General features: G+C 39.6%; 1 protein-coding gene across 7 annotated transcripts in view; it reads left to right on the top strand.

Moving 5' to 3' along the window:
- Positions 1-27,627, top strand: part of ATP2C1 (ATPase secretory pathway Ca2+ transporting 1) — a 124,774-nt gene that overhangs the window by 692 nt on the left and 96,455 nt on the right. For 2 of the 7 annotated variants that reach the window (XM_037143905.2, XM_037143908.2), the window contains exons 1-2: positions 19,897-19,986; positions 20,246-20,427. The exons of 1 other annotated variant lie outside the window; for it this stretch is intronic. In XM_037143905.2, the coding sequence (XP_036999800.1) occupies positions 20,422-20,427 (6 nt within the window). In that variant the 5' untranslated portion in view covers positions 19,897-19,986; positions 20,246-20,421. Of the gene's footprint in view, positions 1-19,803; positions 19,987-20,245; positions 20,428-27,627 lie in introns of those variants that run through there. 4 more of the 7 variants (XM_037143907.2, XM_037143909.2, XM_037143910.2 and 1 more) reach the window with 3 other exon arrangements.

Genomic DNA, 27,627 nt, shown 5'->3' with positions numbered 1-27,627 from the left:
GGACTTGAAAAACAAAATCATTGTGTAGACTGTAAGTATGATAGCTTTAAGCAGATCACTTATGAGCTGAGAAGGTCATTCAGAAGTAATTACTCTTTGTGTGCGTGTGTGTGTGCATGTGTGTGTGTGTGTAGGGTAGGGGATGGGGCACTGCCTGCTGATTTCAGTCTTTTTAACCAATCAAAAGTTAGAGTTTCTATTAGTAGGCTCTAGCATGTGGGAGTATAAATATTTTAAAAACCTGTTAAAATGATCACTTTTTGTTTATTTTTAAATTTTGCTTCTTGTTTAAAATCATGCATTTAATTGTTTTGAGTTTATATCAGTTTATCACTTACAATCATGAAAAAGGCATTTCTAATGATTGCTTTTCTGAATTATCACGAATTATCAGAAGAATCGCTATATCTGATTCATTAAACCTGGTGGTTTCATTCAGAAAGAAACATGGCAATGGCAGAGGACAAATGTGTAGCCACACCGAAGACAAGAGTCACAAATTGCTTGGGCATTGTGCTTGTCACTAGAACTGCCCAACTGTGTGGGAGATTTAAGCAGTGTCCTGTATTTGGATGAGATGACCTACTTATTAAAACACTTCCAGAAGTGAAAGCAAAAGGCAGCAGATAGAAAATCCTCTAATGACAGGTTTCCCCCAAAAGTAGATGCATAATTTGGAAAATCAAAACCATTAGTACCGTTCGAGAGGAAACTGCCCTCCTTCTGTGCTTTAATAATGTTGCTTGAGCTAGTAATTCAGACTGTGCTCACTAAGGGGGCTACGTGTAGTAGCCATTTTCTGTCTTTCTTAGTCAAGGCGTCATGATTACATGGAAATGTCTTGGTTTCCGAGTCTCGGCATGTGCTTGAGTTTGAAGTGGAAAGCCAGAGGACCAGGTAGTGGTGCCATGAGTTGTCTGCCACACTCATGAAGTCCACACCCACAGACTTCTGCAGGACTCATTATGGGGAGAGGAGGGGAGTGAGTAATGGGGGGAGGTAGCTGAAAGAATGGGGCTTCAACTGTGGGTTGTGGATTAAGTGATTCCCCCCAGCCTTTTGTCAGTATTGTAAGTTTGTGGAGATGTGGCTACACTGCTCATACAGTTTACTTTTTAAAGTTTATTTTTTAAATGTTGCAAAATGCATTCAGAACATTTGAATTGAACAGGGGTCCTCTGACTTGGACTGAGTCAATCATTTGAGGTGACCTAGAAATAGCTATGAGCATTGCACTCATTTCTTAACTTCCTAAGCTAATGGGGAAATAAAGAAAAGTGACATATTCTTTTCTGAAACCAATTACAGCTCTGCAGACATAATGTCTCACAAAATTAGAGAAATTAGGTCATAGTCAATCATGGCTAACCTTGGAAAGCTGGTTGGAAAGTTATCAAGGAGGTTAATACTGCCTATAATTTCAGGACCTGTATATTGGTTGTCTCTAGTTCTTACCATCCTGTAAGATGGATCCTCATTATGAAGATGAGGGAAGTGAGACTTAGAGCTCTTGCTCAAGGCCACTGAGCTAGAAAGTACTGAAAGAAGATGGGAAATCCTGTTGGCCTGGCTTTCAATGTGATGTATCCACACTTGGTCTCTGAATAATCCGGTGGGAGCAACACAGCAAACTGCTAACTTTTCTTTTGTACAGAGTGTTTCCAACACTTCAGTGGTCACATACTGCTGTCATAATTCTTCTCATAAGGGTTTACTACCTACATGTGTTTATGTATTCCTTAATATTTTTCTATATTTGCATTTAAATCACTCACTTTTAAAACTTCAATTTATTTAGAAAGAAAATTTCGTATCGCCACTCTAAATGGGACACCACTGCCATTTGCCATACATAGAAGAGGAGCATAAATATAATAAAAGCACACTGATGTTAAATTATCAGTAGATACCATTAGCTGTGAAAGCTTTAAGTCTGAAACCTGCTCTATATTGTTAAGAGGGAAGCTATTAAGAGATTAGCATCCTAGTAGCCAACTGAGAAATTCTCCTGGGCAAGAACAGAAGGGAATTAAAAGGTAGACAACTTTTCTCAGTTCCAAGGAACTCATTGTTATTTAGTGTAGTGTCTGCATGTCACTTAAAATCTTCCCCCAATTCATCTAGCACCTTTCACTCCCACCACGATGTGTCCCACACACTCAGAGAATATGATCCCAGACACACCACCTGCTTCTCCACCTGTGTGCATTTAGATACACTCCTCCCTCTAGCCTAGATTTCCTTTCTATACTTACATCTTGCCCACCTGGAGACCTCCTACACATCCTTCAAGTCTCAGGTTCAGTGGGCTCATGAAAAATCTTTCTCCAGTTCTGCTGGGAAGAGTGAAGCATAGCCCCTCCTTTCTAAGATACTGTCTGCTTCTAATAAGGCCCCTTGCTTATGGCACCCAGTAAGCCATTGGGTTACATATTCACAAAAATGCAAACTATAGAGACATGATGTTGGGTGATACATCTTGTTCTTTGTCCCCTCAGGCCCACCTTGGGACACAGGCTGGTACAGGAGAGACTGCCTATACCACAGGCAGTTTGCTTACGGAGCACCTTGTTTTTCATCTCTATCCATTTCTTGCCTGGACCTGAAGGGTTCCCACACTTCTCAGTCAAGGTCATTATTATACTAAGCTTGTCCGCAGATGCCTTTTTGTTTAAAGTTTCTCCTTAATGTTCTTCCCCCTTGCACTTGATGTCATACAGACATGAAGGTTTGACCTGGGAGTTGGTGGGTTTGGTAGTTTTTGTTGTCGTTCTTATTGTAAGGTGTTAATCAATAGGTGGGCAGGCTATTTGTCAGAATGAGAACACATTTCTCCTTTGCATCCCTATACCCTATTATAGCAGGATTTTCACAAAGCCAAGTCTCTAATTATATAGAAGAAGATGAAGGTCATTAATTACATGAAGATGCTGAAGGTTGGGGCAATTTGATGGTGAACAGGTTTGAACAGTATTATTCAAATGGGGTTTTGGTGGTGGTGGTGGTTGGGGGGAGCCAAACCTACATGGGTTCTCAGATGAGTTTGGGCAGGTGCTCTGAACACTTTCATAAGGGTTTATGATTGTAGCTATTTTCTTTTGATCAGATGTTGATGTATGACCTTGTGGGGAACAAACGGGACTTGCAGGCAATGTTCTCTTGTATACCAGAGTCCCAACAGCCTTCCCTGTGGCTCAGGTGACCAAGTAGGACACTGAGTGTGGGTGGGCACTTCTGGGCAGACTGTAGCCTGGTGTTAGCCCAATGTGGCCTACAGAGAATGAGTACACTACCGACCCCCGAGGAATGCTAATCTTAGGGGTCAGCATTGTTGATGTAGACATCACTCGTGACTGCCAGTGCCCAAGGGTAAGAGCAGACAGTATGTGAGCTCATACAGGACAACCTGCTCTCTTTCCCTCAGTCGAACACCACCCATTTGCTGACAACTCCCTAATATTTACCCACAGTGCACATTAGCCTTATATATCCATCGTCTATTTGACATCTCCACCTGAATGTCTTGTGGACGTGGTAGACTGAACGTGTTCAAAGAGGACTCTGACCTCCAGACCTCTCCTCTTCAGGTCCACGGATTGACACACAAGCTCAAACAGGAAACCTGGGAGTTTATTTGTTGATTTGTTGGCAAGATGATTTTCAGGCATCGCCTAACCTACCCTCTGGAGCCAGCCTCCTTAGCACCACCCTTTTCTCTCTCGCCTCCCTTTTGCAATCTCTTAACAAGCCTAGGCAATTCTACTTTTAAAATAGTTACTGAATCCTCCATCTTCATCTATCAACACTGCTACACCACCCTTTCTTGCTGGGACCATTTTAGTAGCATTCACATTTGTGTTCACTCTTCTTACGCTACAATCCAAGTTCCTCATAGCAGCCAGAATTTTCTTCTTTACATAAAAATCTTATTTTACCCCAATTCAGGGAACATGATTATTTTCCTTTTCCAATTTAGCCCCAGTGCCAAACATAAATAAGGCACAAACTAGGTGACAAATTCATATGACTGAATGAGTGAATATGGGGGTTAGAGAGCCCAGGGGCTGAGATGCTGTTATGTAGGTGAGGGCGAGAGATGGTGAAAATTGGGTTGTCGTCTTTAATAAGCAGAGGTTGGTGAGATCTAGGGGAAACTGTATGGAGTCCTTTATTCTGTGGGTGTAGAACTACTGTTAGGAGTTAAGGGATTTGCCAAGGTCACACACCTCATTTGTATCAGCACTGGGTTTAGAATTTGGCCTGCTGGACTCCCAGTTCAATGTTCTTTCCCATGTGTGTTGTGAGTCTTAGCAGTACAACTGCCAGGCAAAGAGAAAAGGCCTCTCCAGGCTGAGTCCAGGGGGTAGGGTAGGTGATGCCCGAAGATCGACTTGTCAGTAATGAACAGGGAGTTTCAGCAAACCTCCTTGATGAAAGACTGAGGTGGAGAAGAGCCTGCTATTTGGAGCTCTTGTCCTTCAGCTTCTACTGCTCTGCGGTAGCCTCATCAATTTGAATCTCCTCTGAAGAGGGACTAATTTAATGGACGAGAATGTGGGATGAGCTGTGCTGGTGATGCCTTGCTGTCCTGAATAGAAAGGCGGCTAAGAGCTGACCTGGCATGTCTTGCCGGTTTAACAGTGAATCTGCTTAAAATGAGGAGAGTAATCTTTGGTGACAGGAAGCATTTACAATAGCTTTATGTATACTTTTCGCGTTAGACCATTGAACTGGTGTAATACTTCCAACAAAATTTATCTACATAATTTTTTTACTATCTTTCTGTATTCTTATTGTCTGAATATGCAATCATGCTACCATTGATGTCCTTACATAAAAATGGGCACAAATATTGGCCTGGACAAACTGAACGTACAGAAAAGAGTCTGTCACCTGCCATCTCGTTTTGTGAAATTTCTTAATTTCATCGATTATTAAGGACTTTTCCCCCTAGATATTGTGTGTGGAGTATTTTTACAGGTAGCAAGGATGTAAAAATGAGTTAGATGTAGTGTAGCCACTCTGAGATGCTTACAGTCTCAATGAGCACAAGGCACCATATTCAAGTGTTTATAATATGAGGCGAAACCCCACACACGGCTGTCTTAGTGGGTATTTCTGGCTCCAGGCTTGCTCTGTTTAATTTGCTTAAAATGAGGAGAGTGTTTTGGGGGGGCAGGGAGCCCATACAGTAGCTATATTTTAATTAAGGATTAGATTTAAATTTTGTTTTGGAGGCTCTTCTAAAATTTCTCTTCAATGGTTTAGAAAAAGCTTTCTAGTTCAAGCAGGATCACTGGATTTTTCTTTAGTCCTCATCTGAGGACATGTTTATTGATTTTAGAGAGAGGGGAAGGGAGGGAGGAAGAGAGGGTGAGGAACATCGCTATGAGAGAGAAACATTGATGGGGTGCCTTTTGTACACTCCCCAAGTGGTGACGGAACCACAGCCTAGGCATGTGCCCTGACCAGAAATTGAACCCCTGACCTTTTGGTTTGTGGAATGATGTCCAACCAACTGAACCGTACCTGCCAGGGCAGAATCATTAAATTTTTGGTTTTTTGCTTTGTTTCTTAATGGAATGCTAACCTCAAAGTTGGGTTGTTAAATGAATCTTTGAATTTAATTTGAAGCTTAGAAACTTAGTTTTTCATTTTGGCTCTTATACACCTTCTGTGAATGAAAATGTAAAAATTAAGGACTTCCCCTACACTAGTCCCCCCTCCAAAAAAAAACTATGTTGATATTTAGAACATTACATAAGGGTTTGAATTGCTGAATTAGGCTTTTCTCTCTAGGTAAAATGATTAAAATTTCATTCTAGCTTGTCTTAAGAAATGCTAAGTGTTTTTAGCTCTTTAAAGTAAGTGAGTGGTTGTATCTTGAGAGTATACCAAATTTATCCATTTTATAAAGTCTCTAAAAAAAGCCACATGAAATTGGCTCACAGGGGGCTACTCTTCCCCCGGCCCAACCCCATGAGAACCAGTCCCACAAACTTGCACAAAGTCGGTGCTTCCCATCCAACAGTGCTTGGGTAGCCATGTCGGACAGACTGGGACTCTAACAGCCCCATATATAGATGCAAAATTGCTACTCAGGTAGGTATAGCACAGGAGAGTCACAAGGTGCCTTCAAAGTGTATGATGGGAGACAGGACTAAGGTGGGAAAGTCAGAAAAGGCTGCCCTAAGGGACTTAGTATTGACTTAAGATTGAAGGAAGCATAGATATTAACTCAAGGAGGATAGTGAGGGGACAGTCAAAACGAAGGTCTTGGCCAGAAATCACCAGGGAAACCAGGAGAAGTGGGAGAAGGGAGTGTGTGTATTGGGGGGACTAGGGAGCTAATGAATGCAACCCAGAGACAGCAGGGCTCGAAAGGATCCTGGATGTTAGGCTCAGTGAGGAAGAGACTTAAGACATGATTGTCTCTGTGTAAGTGTTGTGTGTAGGTGTTTCATAAAACCCATGGGGCTAATCTGTAGGAGAGACATGGAAGTGCATTTGGAATGTTCCAGAGGAAATAACTATAATTAATAGGCAGAACACAGAGAGAGGCAGTGATACAACAACAAGGAGGGACTCTCTACAAATGAGAGGAAAAGGAATGGGCCACCTTCTGCAGAGGGCAGAGCACGGGACCCCCTGTTGGGGGGTTTTTGCAGCAGTGGTTTCTGCATCATGGGAGAGAAGACTGAGTGAATTGTCTGGCTCCTTCCAACCCCAAGATTCTAGTGCAGCAGGCAATTCAAAGCTGGGCAATTAAGACACCTTAGGAACAAAGAGAGGGCTCAGGTGCATCAGTTAGAATTCATTTGATTTATTTGGCTAGTGGTAAATACTCCACAATCTGAGCATGTTGTTCTGGAATCTAATGCCAGAGAAGACAGATTCAAATGTCTTTGTAGATTCAGGAAATAAAGCTACATCCTGAGAACACCTCGGGTGAGAAGCTTACGCACCAGTAACCAACTTTCCAGAGCCTGATCCGACACTGAACTGCTGGTACACATAAGGATAAACAACTGAGTGTACCTATGCAGTCACTGATGAGTAGGATGCTGAGAAATTTCAGGTTATTTTGTGGCATTTTAACTACATTAAAAAATCCATCCACCCTCTTTTGCCTTTGACTCTTTTTTTCCTGCATTTAATGTGGACAATTTGCTGCTTATCATGGTCCATTCAGAAGGCGTTCCAGCCTTCTTGTCCATATTATCACAGCTGTGAAATAAGTGTTCGATATGCCTGGGAGACACCTGAACCCTGAGTTGATTTCTGAGCTATTTCTAATCCTGTTATCTGCTTCTAAACTTTCCTAATCTACTGTACTCGGATGCCTTGGAAACCTAAGAGCCAGTAAGTGGATGAACACCTAAACCTTTGCTCTTAAATCAGCCTATTAACTCAAATACAGAACCCCTTTTTTTGTTGAACTGCAGTGTGGCTTTTTATGCAGATTCCCAATTCCCATCCTATTCCACTTCTTAGTCTGTTGGCAATATTTTCTTTGCCAACTTTTGTTCAGAATGGAAGATGACATATTTTCTCATCTGGTACAGCTAATTCCATGCCTTAACAGAAAAAGAAGTGAACTTTCCACATCTGCTGCACTGCTCATAATTTACTGTGAAGAGCACAGGAAAAGGCTGGAATTACTTCTTTCTTCTTCATCCTAAAGGCAGCGTATTAGTGAGACTATTTCAAGAAACACAATTTGGATTATGCATTCAAGAATAAGGGATTTTACATTTTTATTAAATGCCTTATCTGCGCTAGGCACTTGGCAAGGTCCTTTACACGTGTTGTCATTTAATCTTCCTAATAGCCTTACGAAATTGGTGGTATTATCCCCCACTTTGTGGATGAAAGAGCTGAGTTTAAAGAGGTCAGAGAACTTGGCATGTAGCTCAGAACTGATGGCAGTAGAGTTTAACTCCAGGCTTGCCTGTCCCACTCCAAGGCCTGATTCACTGCCTCATGCTGAGACACCTCCCGTAAACAGAATACTTTTCTTCCCTTCTTTCCCTCATTTCTTTTCTTCCTTCCTTCCTCCATATTAGATTTTCTTTCATTTATTGAAAATAAAAGGGTTAGAAATAAAATCACCATAGCTACTGTGCAAGAAAGACACCTTAAATCCTTTTAGGTGGAGATGAATCTTTCTGAGAGCTTTCATGGTTATTCGATTTTGGGGAACTTCTTGTAAGAAAAAGAAGATGAAATTGTAAATATTAAATTAGATACAACGTGAATATTCATTCACAATGATATAAGAAATCACAAGTTACAAATTGGGGTGACAAATACAACAAATATCACAAAATCTAGAAAAACAAGTGTTTTTACTAGTTAACTGATGTACCCTAAGGTGTTTTGTTTCTACATTTTTGTATTACAGCCTCTAATCACTATCACAGGACAGTGATTTGTTAATATCCTCTAAAGAGGTAACTGAAAGATAACTCAGACACTCTTCCAGCGTAAGTTAGTTTATATGTGTATATGTTTTTTAGAGTCAAGAAGTTTCATAGACTAGCTTCTGGCTCTCTTCTTCCTTTACCACCCACATACTTCAGATACTAGGCATCAGTGGACACATTTATTTAAAGATTTCAGGCCCTGTGATTCAGTACACTACACAGTAGGAGTATTCCTGGACGTCCTTCTCTACTAGGACTGCTAGCGATAACTTAACCACACACACACGACTACAAGCTACATTTATAACCCCCACTAAATCTAAACAAAATTCTAAATGTATCCACATCTCCACTTTTTTTAAGCCAGATCCAAAATTTGCCTGTGGTTGCTCCGATGCTACCTGATAGGAGAGATGTAAAAGGAGGAAAAGTCAGCAAAATGAGTACTCTAAAATCAATTGTTCAAATATATTTTGCAAATTTTACCAAAGTGAAGACTGGGAGAGCATTGGAGTCTCTTTCAGGACCTTAACAAGGGCCTCTGTGAATGAGGGGCCCTGAAACTGAAACTTTATTGGTTTCCAAGAAAATCCAGCTCTGGAGAAAAGGTATAACAATGACAATAAAATGGTGTTACACTGTATTATGTGAGAGCCCACGCCACTGAGTGGCTTCCGAAGTAATAGTGTATGAGGTCCTGAGCAACTTGAGCTCAGAATAGGACCTCATTGAAGGAAGTAGAGAGTGTTCTTTCTGTGCATTTCATTCACTAGGAAATAGCACTATGGAGATGAAGAGGTTCTAGTACCGCCAAATGGAAAGGTGCCCCACCCCCCTTCATATTTGCAAAAGACTTACTATTTGCAGTGGGATTACTTGCTAATACAACAGTTCTCAAAACTCCTGAATGACTCTAATTAATATTAAATACATCATTTACTGTCCTTCCAAGCAAGCCAGTTAGCTCACAGAGAAGGAGTCTATTATTGCTGTTAAAAGCTACACAGTAGAAAAATTATAGCAGCACTAAGGCATGTCTTTATGAATTCATTAAGATGCAATCAAGCTTTTGCAAACTCATCTGTTATTTGCAATTATAACATAGTTACTGTAAATTGTCTCTGGATAAAATCACCTTTGTGTTGCATTTCTTTGTTGAACTTTACTAATGCATTCAAATAGTTAGCTTTCTCATGTATGCACTCTTCTTAGAATGTCTTCACTCTTCTTATTCCTCTTCCTGTTTTTACACATAACTGTCCTTATAAACAGTTCTTACAATTGTGTCCTATATCATTAATCCTATTATAATATTTGCCACTAAACTTGACTATGGTCTGTAAATACATCAGACAAATAAAGCAAATTATAGAAGCATTTTGGTCTTATGTAGTGAGTGCATAGTTTATAATCAAATTGTTTAAAGTGATCGAATAGTGTTAAACCCCATTTCACGAGTGTTGGCAAACTACCTTTTGCTCTGTCCCCAACATATAATTTCTATATAATACACTTAAATTTTTTTGTAGCTTATGAAATTTCACACAGCCTTTTTTTGGGGGGGGGAGTTGTTTTTTAGAGATGAAATTATTTCTCTTAAGAACACACTGTTTCAGGAGAATGGCATTTTGTATTTATGAAGCTCTCCCCCTTCTTTCATCTACCTGGTGCTGCAAAAGCCTGATACACCTGCTCAAAGAAGCATTGTTCCAAGGTCCTGACCTGGAATAAGAAAACAAAGACTGACTTCATAGCTGGGAACACAACTGTAAAACGCCATGGCCACTGCTTTGCCCTCTAACGTTTGTTCTCTTCCGTGCCATGGCTGTGCCGATGTGATGCTTGGAGTTACTTAGGAGGGGAGAAATAAGATCTCTTTATGGTTCTAATGCTCTTTTCCCTGGTCTTTTGAAATAACTGGTTTTAGGCCAACAGGTATTTACTCAAAGAAGTTCAAAGCCCTATTTGATTTAAGAATGCCGGAGATTTCAAATGCTAATAGAGGGTGGGGCGAAAGTAAGTTTACAGTTGTGAGTATTAGAAACAGAGTTTATTCTTGTATTATTTATTAATTATTATATTATTTTCCACATGAACAACTGTAAAGCCATTTTTGTCCCTCACTATATACACTCTCATTCTGTTCTTCAGAATTAAGGACTATTAGAAATATTTTTAGATCAAAGTTTTATGTTTCTTGTAAAGTGGTGCTCAAATTACAACATGCACTGGAATCGCCTGAAAGGGCTAAACTACCAGTATACCTTGGAGATAATTGTGGGTTTGTTTCCAGACCGCAATAAAGCAAGTTGTAATCCTCTTTTGTTGGGGGAAGGTCTTGCCTTCGATCACACAAAATATCTATGAAGCACACTAAAGTAAAGCGCAATGAATTGACGTACGTCTGTACAGAATACAGGGCCCTATTCCCAGAGTAGCTAGTTTAATAGATTTGAAGTGCAGCCCCAGACCTGCCATTTAAAAAAAGTTCCCTGGCGGTAGGGACCAGTGTGAGATTCACTGATGTAGATCATTTGACGAAGCATAGTTTCAAATTCAGAGCTGACAAGTTCAAGACTGAGAGGGAGTGCCATTCCCTCTCAAGAACAGCAGTCATGCCATTCACAAGATGGAGAGTCTCTGGTAAAGCTAGGGGATGGATAGTGATAAAAATTCACAGCTTTACATGTTCCTTTTTAAAAATGATTAAATTTGTTGCGGTGATGTTGGTTAATAAAATCATATGTGTCAAGTGAACAATTCTGTACCACATCACCTCTATATTGCATTGTGTTCTCACCACCCAAAGCTACGTCTCCTTCCATCACTACATATTTGACTCCCTCCCCCCACCTTGTATCCCCCTCACCTCACTTTCCCTCTGGTAACTACCATGCTGTTGTCTGGATCTGTGTTTGTTGATTTGCCTTGTCTGTTCATTTGTTGCTTTCAGCACTATATCCCATGTATGAGTGAAATAGGTGATCATGTTCAATCACAACGCCCCATGCCTGGTAGCATTACACAATGCTTAGCAACGCAAGAAATTGTTAAACAATGCCTTTGCTATAAGAATATAATCTAAAATAGTTTCTTATGTCTCTAGTTCCTTCTTTTGTAATTTTTTAATCAATTAAACCGATATGACAACAGAAAAATTTAATTATTGATTTAAATTATGAAATATAAAAAAGTTGTAAAGGTTGTTATGCTTTCCATACTATAAAGGTATTTTAAATTCTTAGCATTAAAAACAAAACTCAATCTTTTCCTTGTCCATACTCTGGTTAATATGTAAATGTAATTTTAAAGACTCACAACAAAAAATAAATTTACCACTTGGAATGATGAAATCAGTATTCCTAATACTGTTTAGTGGCTTCTAGTTCCCTAGAACACATGTTTAAAATGTATTCTGTTGATTTTTCAATAACACATGTTAATGAGCTTATCTCAATTACCTATTGAATAATCTCTTCAAAAATGCCTGCCTGTGGTTATTTACTCATAAGATTACACTCCCATTTTAGCGATAATTTTCAATTCTGAGAAGATAAATCCCTTGGGTTTCAAAAGCTTCTGAAAAAGCTTTTGCTTGGAACGTGATTTCCCTGGTGATGGTGTCCAAAGGTTAAATAAGAACCAGTGAATAGATGTAGACAATGACCAAAGATGTTTAACAATCAAGTCCTTATTAATACATTCTTGAATGACATCAGATGAGTGATGATTGGGCCAATATCCCAGGCTTAGTAATTAGTGCCTACCAAGGTTACCGGGTGCTCCCACTGAGTTGAAAGATGCAAGAATGTAATAAAACAAAATGATAAACTATAAAAGGTAATTTAATAAACAGGGCAGCTTCTTACATATTTTTACTCGAGTCATTCTGGAAGCATTTAAGGCATTAAAAGCCAGTATGGATATTTGACTCCTGACTTTGACATGGGATAGTGAGAAATTGTTGGGCAAGGAGCTTCACTGGTGTCTCAGCTTTGCCAGCTATAAAAAGCAATTAACAAGATCTACTCGGCTCATCTCATTGGATTGTGAGGATTAAATTTAATTATGTAGATGGAAGTGTTTTGTCAACTAAAAAGCCCAAAACAAATGTGTAGTTTTGGTGGCTGTTTAGTGAAAATTGATTCTCATTTTCCTAAAAGTAATTTAAAGTCTCGAATCAAATGTGCAGTGTTGGCATCTTTACATTTCTAAGGTTAAAATGAGCAATTTAATCATTTAAACCATGTAAGAATACACGTAGAAGTTTTCAGTGCCATAGATTTTTAACTGCTCTCAGCAAATAGAAGTTGATGTGCAAATCTCAAAACAATAAATATTTTCATCAAGTTTGTTGAGAAAAATGAACATGTCATATTTTAGGAAAATGTAAACTGAATTTTGTTTTAGCAATTTCATGGTAGAATATATCACCAAGTAGTCATTAGTTGAAGTATTAAACAAGAAAAAACTTGGTTCGAGAGCACACAACTACCTAAGAGAGGAAAAATTCTAAAATCTTACTAGTTTTCAAGAACAGATTGCAGTTACATAATTTAAAAATACTATTAATTGGTATTAAGAAAAACTTGTCAAAGTAGCATCTGAAAACAGCCAGTTTTTTTTTTTTACTTTAGATGCTAATAAGGAATCACTTTAAAAAAGACTCCCTTGTGTTCAGTCTTTTTGACACATTTTAACTCTGTAACTTCCCATTAATTAACATTGCCTTTAGCATTTTAGGTATCTTATTTAATGTTTTATCATTTGAATGTCATATTACAGTGAATTATTTTAAGTTTTATAGGAGCAGCCAAGTATCAAACAACACTTTCATCTATTTATCTAAAGTATTTTTTTGAATTAAAAACTCTATCAATTAGGATGCCTTTATCTGCAAGTAATGTGATAGGACAGGCTCCAGGACTGGTTGAACTGTTAACGTAATTATGTATTGAAGGGCGTGGCTTCCTCTCCCGATCACTCCTTTGTCACTCAGTATTGGCTGGTCCCGGAGGAGGAAGGGAGCAGAAGGTAATAAGGTGGCTGCAGCGCTTTCAAGCATTCAGAATTATGGGGAAGTCTTATTAAATCACAGGTTGCTGAGTGCAGCCCTTAGAATTTGACTTGGTAGGTCTGGGTGGGAATCTAAGAATCTGCATTTCTAGTACATTCTCAAGTGATGATGATGCGGCTAGTAGTGAGGGCCACACTTTGAGAAACACTAACTTAAACTAATGATTCTGGAGCAGAATGAATATTTGAAGATCATTGGTAATGTTCACTACTGAATGTACTTTATCGTTTGGAATATAACAGTTCTTATTTTCCTCTTAGGAAAATAAGTCAGCTTCCTGTTAAACATTGTAGAGTGAGACACTGTTCACTTAGAACATCAATATTCCTGGTAGTTGATGTAGCAGTTTCTTAGAGAACAGTTTTGCATTCAGCTGGGGAATGGTTGGGTCAGTTCAAGCCCCAAATTTGCATTTCAGTTTATTTGTTTCTGGTCTATGGAAAGCTATCTTTCTTTCTTTCCAGAATCCTCATTTCCTAATCCCCCAAATATATTTTGCACATTAAATTACTTCTTATGTCTTATGAACTAGACTATCTAAACAATGACTTTTGAAAGCAAGAAAGCAAAAATAAAGTTGCCTGAAGGAATACTGTAAATGCTAATTTAATTTTCCACCTGATCTATATTCGTAGCGATGAAGGTCTAACTTAAAGTTTTAACAACTTGCTTGTGTTGCGAAAACTCTTTCCTACGAGTTTGTAATTCCTCTTCTCAATCATTTGTCTGGCAAACTGTCTTGCCAAATTGTGATTCCCCTCTCTCTGTCACCTAAACCGTCTTTGGTGTGGGTCCCCCATTTATGGTAGTATGCCCAATGGAGTGTGGTCTGTTTGCATGACTGTCCAGGGGGAAGCTTCAGGACCCTTGTAAAGCAATTTCTGTGCTGGGAATCTCCAATTTATTACCACAGTAATATTTTTTGTACTTTTTCTTTTCTCATTTGTTCTCACAGTAGGAAGCAGGGTAGAGAGAGATGATGTCCACAGGGGGGCCTGGAAGGACGGACATGGGACAATGCAGGCAACCATGAAAGCTTTGCAAAAAATATTTGACTTCTAGAAGATGGTGGGGTAGAAACCAATGAAAAATGTACTATTTTGGAGGTCTGAAGAAATGCAACCATTTCCAAAACTCTATTAGACCCCAGTCTGCAGCCGAGTAAAGAGAGAAGGAAAATATTTCTGATGTGATATTGAGAAAACATTTACATGGAGGGAGGAGGCCTGGGCTATTACTGCAAACACAGCAGGGGGGCTGGAAACACGATATGGAATCTATTCAATAGTTTCAACTACTATCAACTAATCCATCAGCAAGGATTTCAAAGTTAGTAGAAGACACTGGCCAATGGCAGTTTAATTTACTTGGCTATTCTAAATCCTGTTGCTTCTACCTAGTCTCCCAGCTGTCTTGTCCAAGAAGAGTAGATTCTTTGGTCCCTAAGGTAATAACTGATAACTGTGCTGACAATGACAGTGCTTTTGATTTTGTCAGGCATTAATACATATGCCATTAAAATCCAAAGCATAAGCTTAGCAAAAATTTCCTACGTGCATGGAAGCAGCCACCTCAACATTACCTTTTAATTTCAAATGGTTACCTGGGTTTATAATCTGGGTGTGAAATTTCGTCTGCTCTGGGCAGTGTTCAATATTTAACACTTCTTGAAATGATTAGTGCTTATTCCTGTTCAGATCAAGTTGTCCTAGCTAACTAACTCCTTTGTGGTTTGGAGATGTGAATTAACTTTAAACCTTTGAAATTTTCTCAATTTTCCTTTGCTTTACAGGAAAGTAGAAGCTCATGTTTTAGTTTTACCATAGGAAGCAAGTAGCAAAGTCAAAGGTGGGATTATGTGTATTCATTCAACACCAGATACATATTTATGATGGCCATTTTCCAGATTATTAATTTATTTCATAGGTTTATATTACATCTTTAGTACAGACAAAATGTTTTGGAGCCAGAGATGAATTATGCTAGCTTTAAAACTAGACAATATCTTTTAAACAGAAATATGCTTATCTCAAAACAAATCTTGGAATGTAATATAGAATATACTATGTCTATTTTCCATGGAAATAATGAAGTCCAGAGTTGACTCTTGGACATGAGACTCACATTCACTTTGCTCTTCTTCCTTCCCTTTCTTAGCCTCATCAGCACCCCCACATACCCTCATCTCCACTCTGGGACTGGTCTGGGACTCCACACCAGAGATCCCAAATATCATTACAGGCCGAGAACCCACTGAATGGGGGAACCGAGTCATACTTGAAATGAACTTCTTTAAAAATAAATATTAAAAGAGTACACTTCAAATTCTCTAATTTTTTCTCCTTCATTTCATCAAATATTTAATGTTTAGAATGCTAGCAGGTGTTGAAGGCATGGAATTTTGTGGGCTGATAAATATTTGTCAAGTATTTGGGTATTAATGTGTGTTAAAACCAACAAAACACGGGTATCTCATTTTTCAGCCCAGGTGGTTTTTTTTTTTTTTTTTTTTGCTTCCAATTTTTAGTCCACCAACACTGTTAAGACATAGAACCAAGCAAATTTACAGCAATTCTGACAGCTGGTTGTTAGACATTCATTTCACATGACACTTCTTTCAATAAGACTGTATCTCCCAAAACTTGACTCTTAGCATGTCTTTTATAAGAAAAATACTTCTTTTGTTCTGTTGGTATAGGTTAGCTTATAAAAGTAAAGTGTTATGTCTTTACATGCTTTTAAAGTATCTGGCTTTAAAAAATGACTTCTTTTCCAGCAGCGAGGCAAAATTCCTTAACTATTAACCTTTAATTCTTAAAACAATGTTAAAATAGCTTTAAAATAAGACACTGTGAAAAGATATAAAGCTAATCTTTTCCAAGTTAATATTCAAATCCTAAAGGGCCACATATTCCTGTATCATCCATTTATAAAAAATTGTGGCTATCAAATTTGATATAAAGACAAGATGCTTCATATCCTTTGTGTAAGGCACAGTATAAAATTAGAATATCATTTTCTTTCTTCTTCAATCTTCCCTATTTGTAATATTTCCCCCAAGCAGAGATGCTTGACAAATTGCCCCTTTTGCTCATATATGACCTTTTTTTTGGCATCAAATACATTTACTTTTGTAGGCTAAATATTCAGGATGAGAGTAGAAGAGATTTTTTAAAGCACCGATTTATAAAGAATTAAGATGCATCTTGAACAAATATATTTCATTGCCATCAATCTCATTCTAGCTATGCTCAAAAGCAGGCCATGCCTTTGCTTGTTTCCCTATATGATAATCTTATACTTTAATAGTGCTTTCAATATATAATGTATTCACTATCAGAGCCTTACAACAATCTTTGGAGGAAAAGAAGGGTAATTATGTCTGTATCTAAAAATAAAAATCTCACATGTATGTACATACACATTTGTATGTACGTGTAATATAGTACACGAATGTTTCTCCATGAGATGAGAAGGTGGAAATTGCTACACGGAAGTCTCGTAGGTTAGCTGGTAAGAGGAGGCAATGATGAAAGGAGAGAATTTCTGGCTTGTGGACCAAGCATTCCCCATTGCTCTGGTTTGAATAACGTTAGGACACTCTATTTTTTATATACATAGGAATTCAAAGTTGGTGCTGCTGATGTTGGTTAGCTTGGTGGAGGAGATTTACAGGCATAGAATAGAGGATCAGTCTTTAGAGATACGTTGATAAGGCTCAAGGATCAGCTAGGTGGTTGAATCAGCTATCTTTTAAGGTTTTCACAGCTCCCAGGCCTAGCAATTTGAGAGGTGATTGACAGGGAATTAAGAATAAAGTATGTAACCGTTCTCTTGCATAAAGCTGGTTTTATTGTTTCTTTTTTTTTTTTTTGGCTTAGCCATAGGAACAATGGCTTTCACAAGTTAGGCAATCAAAAAGTAAAATTCCAGGGTAAGGTATTTTAGGTATCAGTGGTAGAGTGATAATCTATCGCTTTGGGGCAGTTAATTATGAATTCAGTGTTAATGCTGGTGTGTTGCAGGGTGGAACAGATAATTCTGATGAGTTGTCTTATATACAATGTTTGAGCTAACTAAAGCAATCCAGAAGCAAATTCTGTACAGTGAAATTACCCTCTATTTTGTAAGATCATGCTAATATCAAGTAATATCTATATTATGTACAATTCCTACTTTAGATGCTTTGTCTTTAATATGATGCCGTTCAATGAGTATAGTAACTAATAATTAAAAATTGATTACAATATTGAGCAAGTAATAGTACATTCACTGTACAAAATCATAGGCTTATAATAGCACCAAGTAGACAAAAATTTTGCAAGGCCAAGGTGAGTCAGAGAGTAATCCTTTAGACTGACTAGAGAGGCAGAGTCAGGGGTCTCACACACCTCAGTTCTCACCTTGCTCCCAAAAGAAGTCAGGTGTAAGGCAGCATGTATAATGGAAATGAGGTGTTTATATATGAAATACACTTAAGCACAAAACCACAGGCAGGCACCCAGTAGTCCAAATGGCCCAGGTGTCAAGGACATAAAGTTGTTAATAAGTTTGAGCCCAAAGCTGCAAGTGGACACCTAGCTAATCTGAGTGCTTTGAACATCAGGGGTTAAGAGTTTTTATGCTTTAGCCGGTTTCTAGGTACCCCTCCTCCTCTCCCTTCCAGAACCTCGGGATTAATAGTTTCAAAGGCTGTCTTTCCCAACTAGTGTAAAGATACGTATAGAACTTCAAAGACTCCTCTCCTCCTGTGCTATCATAGTTTTGCTTGTGATGTTAGGAACACTTGGCAATCTTATTGGACCAGGTTTAGGTTTGCTGAGTTAATGGGTGAGACATATCTTCCTCCCCCTCCCTGCCTTGATTTACTATCTGTTTTACCCAATAAGACTAGAAATCTACTGCATTGTAATTTTTAGTTTCACTTTTGAAAATTTAAAAGTGACCTCGCTGAATAAAATCTCAATGCCTCCTAAAATAAATTTAGAAAGTTGTCCAGAATTTTTCGGCTCGCAAGCTGACGCTCAATTCACCGAGCTATACCAGCCAGGGTCAGAATTTATCCTAGACTAGTACCACTTACTTGGGACAGAACATAGGACAAGAGGCAACCTAGGCCACCTGTTTATTTGGGTTGTTGAACATATGGTCAGCATGCACACTGGAATGTGTTACAGGGATTGAGATAAAAGCCAAAATTTTTAATGGGTTTTAAGGGTTGACGGAGAAAACTACTTCTAGCACGTAAGGGAGAGCTTTGTCTTCAGTGGTCTCTTAAGTTCTTAGGAGGGCGCGGCAAACCCTGCCCTCTAGTGGCTGTGGATACGAGAGGACTTCGGTTCTACGTTTCCTGTGTCAGGCTTCCCAAGGTTTATTAAAAATCAACGTTCTCCAAAAATCACTTATTGGGAGTCTGGGTCAGGTGCTGAGTACGTAAAAGATTCAAGCGGCAAAAGAAATAGCCAGTGGTTGCAGGCAATGCCCATTGTTCAGCTTCTATCTCTGGACGCTGGGTTTATAAATTGTTCCAATCTCTGGGGTTCCTCACATTTTAAGTCAATGAAAAAGACTGAATCCTCCCGTAAGCTCTTTGAGGCTGAACTCTGCCCTCTATTACAGAGACAACGAAGCAGACCTCAAATCAGGATAGAAGTTTGGGAAGTCGCCCCGCGACGACCTGCTCCCGCAGTTAGAGCGAAGCAGCCCTAACAGGGTTCTGCAAAGTGAGGGTGCGAGGTCCCAGTAAACAGCACTAGTGCTTCTGACCACTCGCCCCTTCCCTAGGCCGTCCCCGAGTCACCTACTGAGACGGTAACCGCTACCCCAAAGGGAGGGATTTCCCCAGTCGCCTTGTGGAGGGCAAACACCTCGAGGACAGCGACCATGGCTGTGCCTGCCCGCCGGTCCCGACCCCGCGGTTGCCTCCTATGAGTGCGCGGCTGGAGCGGAGGAGCGGGCGGGTCTCCGACCCTAGTGCCCGGTGGGTACGTAGAAACGGGCAGACCATCCCCGCGGGCCCGCGAGCAGCTGCCACAGGGACCGCGTGCACTTCCACCAGACCACTGGGCACCCAACCAGAGCCCACTCAGGGATGGTGTCCAGGTCTTCACTTCCGCCGTCTCCGCCAAGGCCGGCGAGTGCGCGTGCGCGCGCGCCTCTCGCAGCGGAAGTAGTAGCGACAAAGCTCGGTCCGCTGTGGGCCCGGGAGTGCGGGGCGCGCCGGGGTGCCGGGCGGCTGGCGGCGGGGAGGGGCAGAGCGCAGGAGGCGGAGGCGGGAGCAGATCAGCTCCGCCGGGCTGAGCGGGCTGGGCCGACCGTGACGGGCCCCTCACCTCCTCTTTCCTTCCCCTCCCCGTCCGCCCGCTCTCTCTCCCTCCCGTCGTTATTTCCTCACGCCGGGATCGGGCTCTCGCCTTGCGCCTCCGATCGGCGAGCCGTTCCTCTTTGCCGGAGGCGCGCGGGGCGCCCCGGCGAGCCCCGCGGGTGAGTCTCCCGCTGCCCGGAGGATCTGGGGCTTTTGAGTGAACCACTATTACCCATTTCCAGAAACTTCCAGATCCTGAGGGACGGGGCGTCCGGGGATACCTTGGTTGGGTGGGGTGTCTTTGGGCGCCGCCCTGCCAGCTAGAGTTGGCGGTGATGCGGGCGACCGAGCGGGTGGGCGCGGGGTCGGGCGCGGGGTCTGGGGCTCCCTCCTCGCCCTCTCACTCGTCAGCGCCGCTTCTCCTGGTTTCTCTTGCAGATGCTGCTGCTTGGGGTGGTGGGAGCAGCCGTGGGACGCGTGGCCGGGAGCGGGGGTGACAGCCTGGGATTCCGGGGGCTTCTCTTCCTTGTCTTCCTCCTCTCTCTATTCCCAGTGTGGCCGAGGCTGACACTAAAGACTTTGTAGCCACCAACCAAGTGCAGTTTCAATGGAAAATGAAGGTAAAGGCCCCTGGCAGACGGGTTGCAACGCGGAGTTGAGGGTGTGGTGGTTTGCTCTTAAGTTGTCTTTCTTTCCTTTCCTTTTTATTTTCCTGACTTAATTTTTTTCGTTTAATTGTGAAGTGTCCATATAATTGCTTTCTTAGGATCTCTAGATTTTATTTTGGTAACATAGGGTATTTCGGAAAATAAGGTTCTGTGAGATGACTGAGCTTGATTCTGCTAACCTGACAAACCTTTTAGTTTAGAGAACGGCAGGGAAGTTTTCATTTCAGATTGCACCTATGCTTATCTTAGCCGCTATTTGAAAGTAATTACTAGAAAGACAGTGGAAATGGGGAGGGAAGAGAAAGGCTGCATCTCTGTATATTTGCATATCAAGCCTTGATACGGTATGTGACTGGGTTCGTTTATAAGAAAGAAAAGGTCTTTTTTTTAAAAAAAATGAAATGTAGCTTTTAGGAAAAACTAAACTTTTTTCAGTACATACACACGCAAGAAATTATGAATTAACGAAATACTATGAGGTAATTTCCTTTTGAAGTTCCTCCCCATTTTGAAACATCATTTAGGAGGTTGACAGTGGAACCTGTTTGTTCACTGTACACTTTGGACACAGTGGATTATCATTCACGTGTTACTTAATTACTTCGGCCTCATTTAAACGTTTAGCGCTTTTCATACACAGCACTGATTATTTTTTAAAAGCGTTGAAGACTCTGAAGAAATGATTTTTTTTACCTTCCTGAAACAACCACAGTTGTTCTTTGGACTGACTTCTGACTTGTGTGTGTTGTTACTGTTTTTTCTTCCTTCAGGTCTGCAAGATGCTATAAAAGATAATTACAAATTACAATTTGTCTTCTTGTATCTTTTGGTTTTAAAAATCTATACAGTATCTGGTAAAAAGTGCTGCAGTAGAGCTCACGAGCTGCTTTCTAATTTGTCTTTTCCTTGACAAGAATGTAAGGCTGATTGTCCTAAGTAGGACTAGTGATTTTAAAATAGATGTTTCTTATATGTAGTAATCTGTTTTCCCGTCTGAGACCCCTGGGTTATATGGGAAATTGCTGAGTTCTACTTTGGATGGATAATTGGTGGAAGACGTTTTCTGAGATACTAGTGTGTGTGACTGCAGAGGAATTACACTGTCTAATCCGGTCTTTAGAAATGGCATTTGAAAGCAGTGAGATTGTCTGGTGGTATGGAAGAATCACTTTTCTGAGGTCTTTTCCTCTTTCTCTTTTAGTTTCTAGATTTAAGAAAGGCAAGTCCTTTCTGCACAGGAGACAAAGAATATTAAGTGCATTCTTTCATATGACTGTTTCCTAGTAATTACATCTTAATATCTAAAACTTAAGCTGCTTTCAAAATGGTACAGATTGAAGAGAGTGGCCTAAAGTAGGTGGATTCTTAGATGTTGCATTTATTGCTTGATCTCTTAGGAAAAGGAGCGTGACTAATAAAGCTGACTCTCATATTATATGTCTATTGAGGTGGGAGGGAGTGGCTGTGAATGGGAGCGTGGTGTATCCGTGTGGCTGACTGGGCCTCTACTTTCTGGCCAAGTAAGAGTGATTTGGCCTCATAATAAAGATTATAAGATTTTCAAACACTTGTGGGAGTTTTCTGTCTAATAATCTCTTGATTATTTTTTGGCCATTTTTGTCAGTCTCATTACCATAACATTTTTCTCTTCACACTTAAACATTTTAAAGAAGAACTATGTAGTGTAGAAATTTTCAAAAGCAATTGACCATTTTGAAAGGTAAGTATTACTATCACTTACCTTTTTATATAGTTAGTGTCCTCATTTGACATGGTATATTAGCATCTTAGGGATGTGAAACAAAAATAGATTCAAATCATGCCTTTACCACCAGAAGTTGTGTGACTTCACCTTTCTGAATCTGTTTTCTTATCTAGTTTTTTTTTAGCCTCACCTGGGGACATTTTTTTCATTGCTTTGAGAGAGAGTGAGCTCGAGCAGAGAGAACAGACATTGATCTGAGAGAGAAACAGTGATTGGCTGTATAGTGATTGGCTTGTACAGTGATTGTACGAGCCCTGACCTGATATTGAACCTGCAACCTGCATATGTGCCCTGGCCAGGAATCGAATCCACGACCTTTCAGACTATGGGATGAAACTCCAACCAACTGAGGCACAGTGGCCAGGGCTGTTTTCTTATCTATAAATTGGGAATTATAATACTTGGCTTACATAGTTAAGAGGGTTAAATGAGAAACTATAAATTTCCTTTGGAGGAGAAGGAGGCTAGTGTTAAAGAACATGTGCTGTGGAGTCAGGCATCCTGATATGGATGCTGGATCCCCACTTAACATAATTTAGCCTTTTGTAAATTATTAAAGCTTTTTGTGCTTCAGTTTCTTCATCTATAAGATCAGGATATTGATCAAACCTACTTTTTGAGGTTTTTGTAAGCATCTATTAGTGTGGGGCATATATTAAGGCCTCAATAAATGTTAACTGTAAATAGCCTAGCCCACTGTTTGCATACTAATACACCACCAGTCATTAATGTTGCTGTTATGACAGCTGAATGCTAGTAGGGAAACAGTAGTGGCCAAAATGCTCTCCATGAAGTTGTCACTGTTAGTTAGGAACTGGGTGTAATTAAGTACAGAATTTTCTATAGTGCAGTGGCTTAAAGCCCATAGAGAAAGCTGGAGGTCTACCAAGGGGGCCGATGTAGAAAGAGACAGGCTTAGATTTGATTCCTGACAAGTTATTTTTTTCTATCCTAAAAATGTGATGAGTTACCAAGCTTCTGAGCTTTCTCAGCTTCTATTGGTTTTCCGTCTGTAAAGGGAATACTGCCCTCTGGGAGGGTTGGTGTGAGTAATAAATGAAGCCTGGTATTCGAGGTGCCCAAAACATGGTTGGCACACAGAACGCGTGCGTGAGTGAGTGCTGTTGTTCCTCAGAAGCAGAATCCTCCAGTAGGTTTGTAGGTAAGTCACACTCTGGTTAGGTAGAATTGATAGTGGCTCCCAGGAGCATGAAAGTTCTTAGGTAATTTGCCATGTCTGTGTTGCTGGAGGGAATGGCATTTATGTGGATCCTTTTTTCACATAAATTTTCTCTGGCACTTCCGTTTTGGATCTTCTGGACCTCTTTCCCATGACTTGATCAGCAAAGGTTGACAGATTTTTAGCCTTAGCCTCCAGGATGCTTCATGAATATAGTACTTCCTGCCAGTCCCTGGAAGCATTTGAAGTGTTAATTTCCTGGAATTCTGGGACTGGTCCTAGACATCCCTTTGTGGGTTAGGATTTTATCCACATCCTTTGGAACTCCTTTTTGCATGTTTATCATGAATATAAACAGATACCACTTAGGAATCTGAGGTATTCAAGCAAAGGCCATTTTTTTTCCTGATAAAAAAGTTGTGTGTAAAAGGATGGCTTATTAGAAAAAATATTTTTAGCTGGATAATTTTGCAAATAGTTTCTCTCTTCTGGTAATGGACTTTTCTGTTGGAATAAATTGGTCTCTCCCATAGAAAGACCAGTATAAAATTAATATACATGCAACTAATAATAGCCATTAATGTTTCTCTTACTAATGGGTAAATATGTAATGATCTTCAAGATTTCAGGACATGCTTGATTTAAGGTTATAGGCAGAGCTAATAGGTCTAGAATAAATTCCCCCAATTTCTTTGGCCAGCATTTAAAAATGATAGTATGTTTATTTATACTTTACTTTTTAAAATAGTTACTGAATTCAAATTAAAATTATTAATAATTTAGGAATGTCTCAGGAATGTGTTAGGGTAGTTGGAAGAAGTATAAGGAAAAAACTGGATGAGAAACCATCTTAATTGTATTTCTTCAAGTAGGAATAGGAAACCAGGTTATGACAGTATTTTATATTTTTAGGTATGGAAAAATGTAATTGTATTTATTTGCCGTTTGTCAGCAAAATAGTATTCTTAATCACGTTCTAGGAAAGTTGAAATCAAAAGATTGTATGTGGCAGCATTGTATAAATGTAGTAATTAAACACAAAGGAAGGATGCTGCAGAGATTATTTGTGTGCAGTAGCCTTCTGACTATTGAATTCAAAATACTTGGTCTGCCTTAATGTTTTTATCCTCCATTTAATGTCAGCAAAATTCCATTCTATTAACTGAAGCAGTATCAATCAAAATGGTCTCTTAGGGAACACACCCCTTGGGGCTCAAGGCTGATTTTCTTTTGAGATCTTGGTTAACTACAATCTGTTTGACAAGGTTAAATTTTGCCTTAAAACTTGAAAGAACAGCATAGTTTTATGGTAAAATTATTTCAGGTGAATTTTAAATTACACTGTGGTTACATATAACAGCTTGTAGATCTTTTAAGGGTTGGTTTAGGGGGTCCACTTGTATTTACTTTGTTAAAAGGCAAATTTTCTTAATGAAGATTTCAGACATCAGTTTTGACAACATAATCTTTACCATTTTCATACAGACAACTGTTGGTGAAAGGCAATAAAGTAAAATTTGGTTGGGTGAGTTTAGATTAGTGCTGTTATTTCCTACAGGAAATTATTTCTTGGGAAAAATATATGTCAGGCTAAATTGATGCATTTCCTTTTGAATTTATATGGCTGATATTTATGTGTATTTGTTCATGTCTTCCATCTTCAGGGCTTTCTTTATGTGACTGTTGACAAGGGCATACATTGTAGAATTACAAGGAAATTACTCAGATTGTGTTGAATTAGATTCATTTAGGCTAGGCTTATTTGATATATGTATTTAGAAAAAAATTGAGTGAAATGTTACAAGGCTTCCTTAAGTTGTAAACAGAGAAGGACAGTAATAACAGGGGTCAAAAGCATCACCTTTAAATTGCTGTAATTGGGCATCAAATTCAAGGTATATTTCTGCTTCAGATATTAGAATATGTGAGTTGCAGTTATTTAATATAATGGAATTATTTAATACCTTAATCTATCAGATGTTAAAGAATGTGCGAATTGGAATTGTGTGAACTGGAATTAGGTAATCATAATTCTTTGCTTAAGTAAAGCCTTTTGACTTGGCTTTTGATCATTGCATGGAAGTGCTGACCTAAACTTGTGCCTCCGAAGAGGAGATACAGCAATTTAGCATGACATATGTTTTATTATTTTAGAAAACTTGGAGACATTAATGCATCTTTGTAGAAATTATTCTAATTTATTTATTTATATGCTTAAAAGGAATAACCCAATAAACTCGGAGTAGCGGTAGGGCCCTGAGACTAAACGTATTTGCCACTCAGTACTTTTGTTTGATGCTCAGCCCTTTACAGGAAAACTCAAATAATAACCAAAGCAGAAATATTTAGGATATCACTCATTATACTTTCCTTGAACATTGTTTTTGAAAACTGTATAAATTAAAACATTTGACTAGGTCGTGAATTTGAAATACTGGATTTAAAGTTACTTTTCCTGGCATCTTAGAGTCAAAAAAGATAAGGCATTTCCTAAGAAAGCGTAATTAATTTAAGTGTATAAATGGTAATTACCATTAATACAAGTTCTATTCTGTGCTTAAGGGAGAGATCAACTTTAAAACAGAACTTGGATTTCCTCTCACCTAAATCATCCTTTGTTTTTCAATACTAATAAGCCTTTGGTACTGTATACTTATATGTATTGAAAGTTTGAGATATGTGCTTTTGTGACTAGATTTTGTTTGACCATCTCTTCTAGAGTTTTCCCTAGTGGAATGTTTGCTTTATTTGCCTTCATCTTGGTTTGTTCACAGGTGGGGTGGAAATACTAGTTGGTTCAAGCTTTCTGTGGGAATCTTACCTCACTTCAATCCATTTTGCATTCCCTTGTCATGGCGAAAGTGGTTCATGGTACTGGTGCCAGAAAGGGCATACAAACCACTTTAAACTAATCTCTGCTACGTCCTTTTCTTGATGCTTGTCAGGGCTATTATTTACTGAGAGTTAACATCTGGCTGTGAAAGTGTCTGAAATCAGATAGGAAGTTGCAGTTTCCTTCCCACTCCATAAGAAGGATGTGGTTTTTACAGACCACTCTTTGAGGTCTGCCAGCCCCCAACCCTAGAGGTTGGTAGTTCAGTTAGTATATCTTGATGTATGTACTCTTAATTCATTTTAGGGGCCATGTGAGATTAGTTTCTTCTGTTGGTAGAAAAAAGGAGAATTGGGTTTACATTGATATTAGAATGAAGAGAATGGAGAGTAGGGATGGATTAGAGAGACATTTTACTCCTAGGAAAAACCAGCAGAACTTGGGCAGTAACTAGATACAGGGAGTGAAGCAGAGTGGAGGGGGGAAGGTTGAGTCTGAAATGACTACATACTATTAAACCAGCATAAGGGGATGAGTGAAGGTGCCACTGACCTGGTGGAGGAGTTAGCTGATGTTGGGGCTGGCTAAGGGAAGTGTATTGAAGGTCAGACTCTCCGGGCGTGCCTGTCTTAATGCTTGTCATGGTGAAGACCCTCATTTGTCCCTAGTTCAGCTTGAATAGAGTCTGGCATGTAGCTGGTCTATTGAGTGAAAATGCTGGCTTCTCACTTTAACTCAGTGGTTCTCAGCTGGGGGCGATTTTGCCTTCCAGGGGACATTGGCAGTGTCTAGAGATGTTTCGATTCTACACAACTAGGGCAGATGCTGCTGCCATCCAGTGGGGAGAAGCCAGGAATGTTGGTAAATATCCTGTAATACACAAGACAGTGCCCCCTCCCCCCAACAAAGAATTATCTGGCCCCAAATGTCGGTGTTGGGAGATTAAGAAGCACTGGTCTAATCAAAGGCAAGGAAGTTAACTCCTTTAAGTCTGTTTTCCTCACTGTTAAGGGATGATGATGACTCTACTTCAGGCTTGGTCAGGATTAAATTGGGAAGATGAAAGAGCTGACATGAAAGAGCTGCTCAGGAAATGCTAATTCTCCTTACGTTGGGAAAATTATTTTTGCCATTGGTCTCTTAAGTTCTAATTTCAGGGCTTTACATATTTTTCTGAGACATGAGATGCCCATATGGGATGCCCAGGAAACCTATAATAGTTTAGGTTTTATAATCTTAATGCTTGTCTGGTGGTTTGATCAAATTTTGATTTTGACTGTACTTTGGTTTAGGTTTTGAGTATTTCATGATTTATAAACAGCAGTTGGGAAAAAATGTTGAAATCTGGATTAAAAGTTTTACCTACTAATCAGT

This window comes from Artibeus jamaicensis, unplaced genomic scaffold (assembly GCF_021234435.1).
Source record: "Artibeus jamaicensis isolate MK-2021 breed Jamaican fruit bat unplaced genomic scaffold, CSHL_Jam_final contig_519, whole genome shotgun sequence".
NCBI lineage: Eukaryota > Metazoa > Chordata > Mammalia > Chiroptera > Phyllostomidae > Artibeus > Artibeus jamaicensis.
The sequence above is the reverse complement of the archived record's forward strand: the minus strand, read 5'-3'. Positions and strand labels throughout refer to the sequence as shown.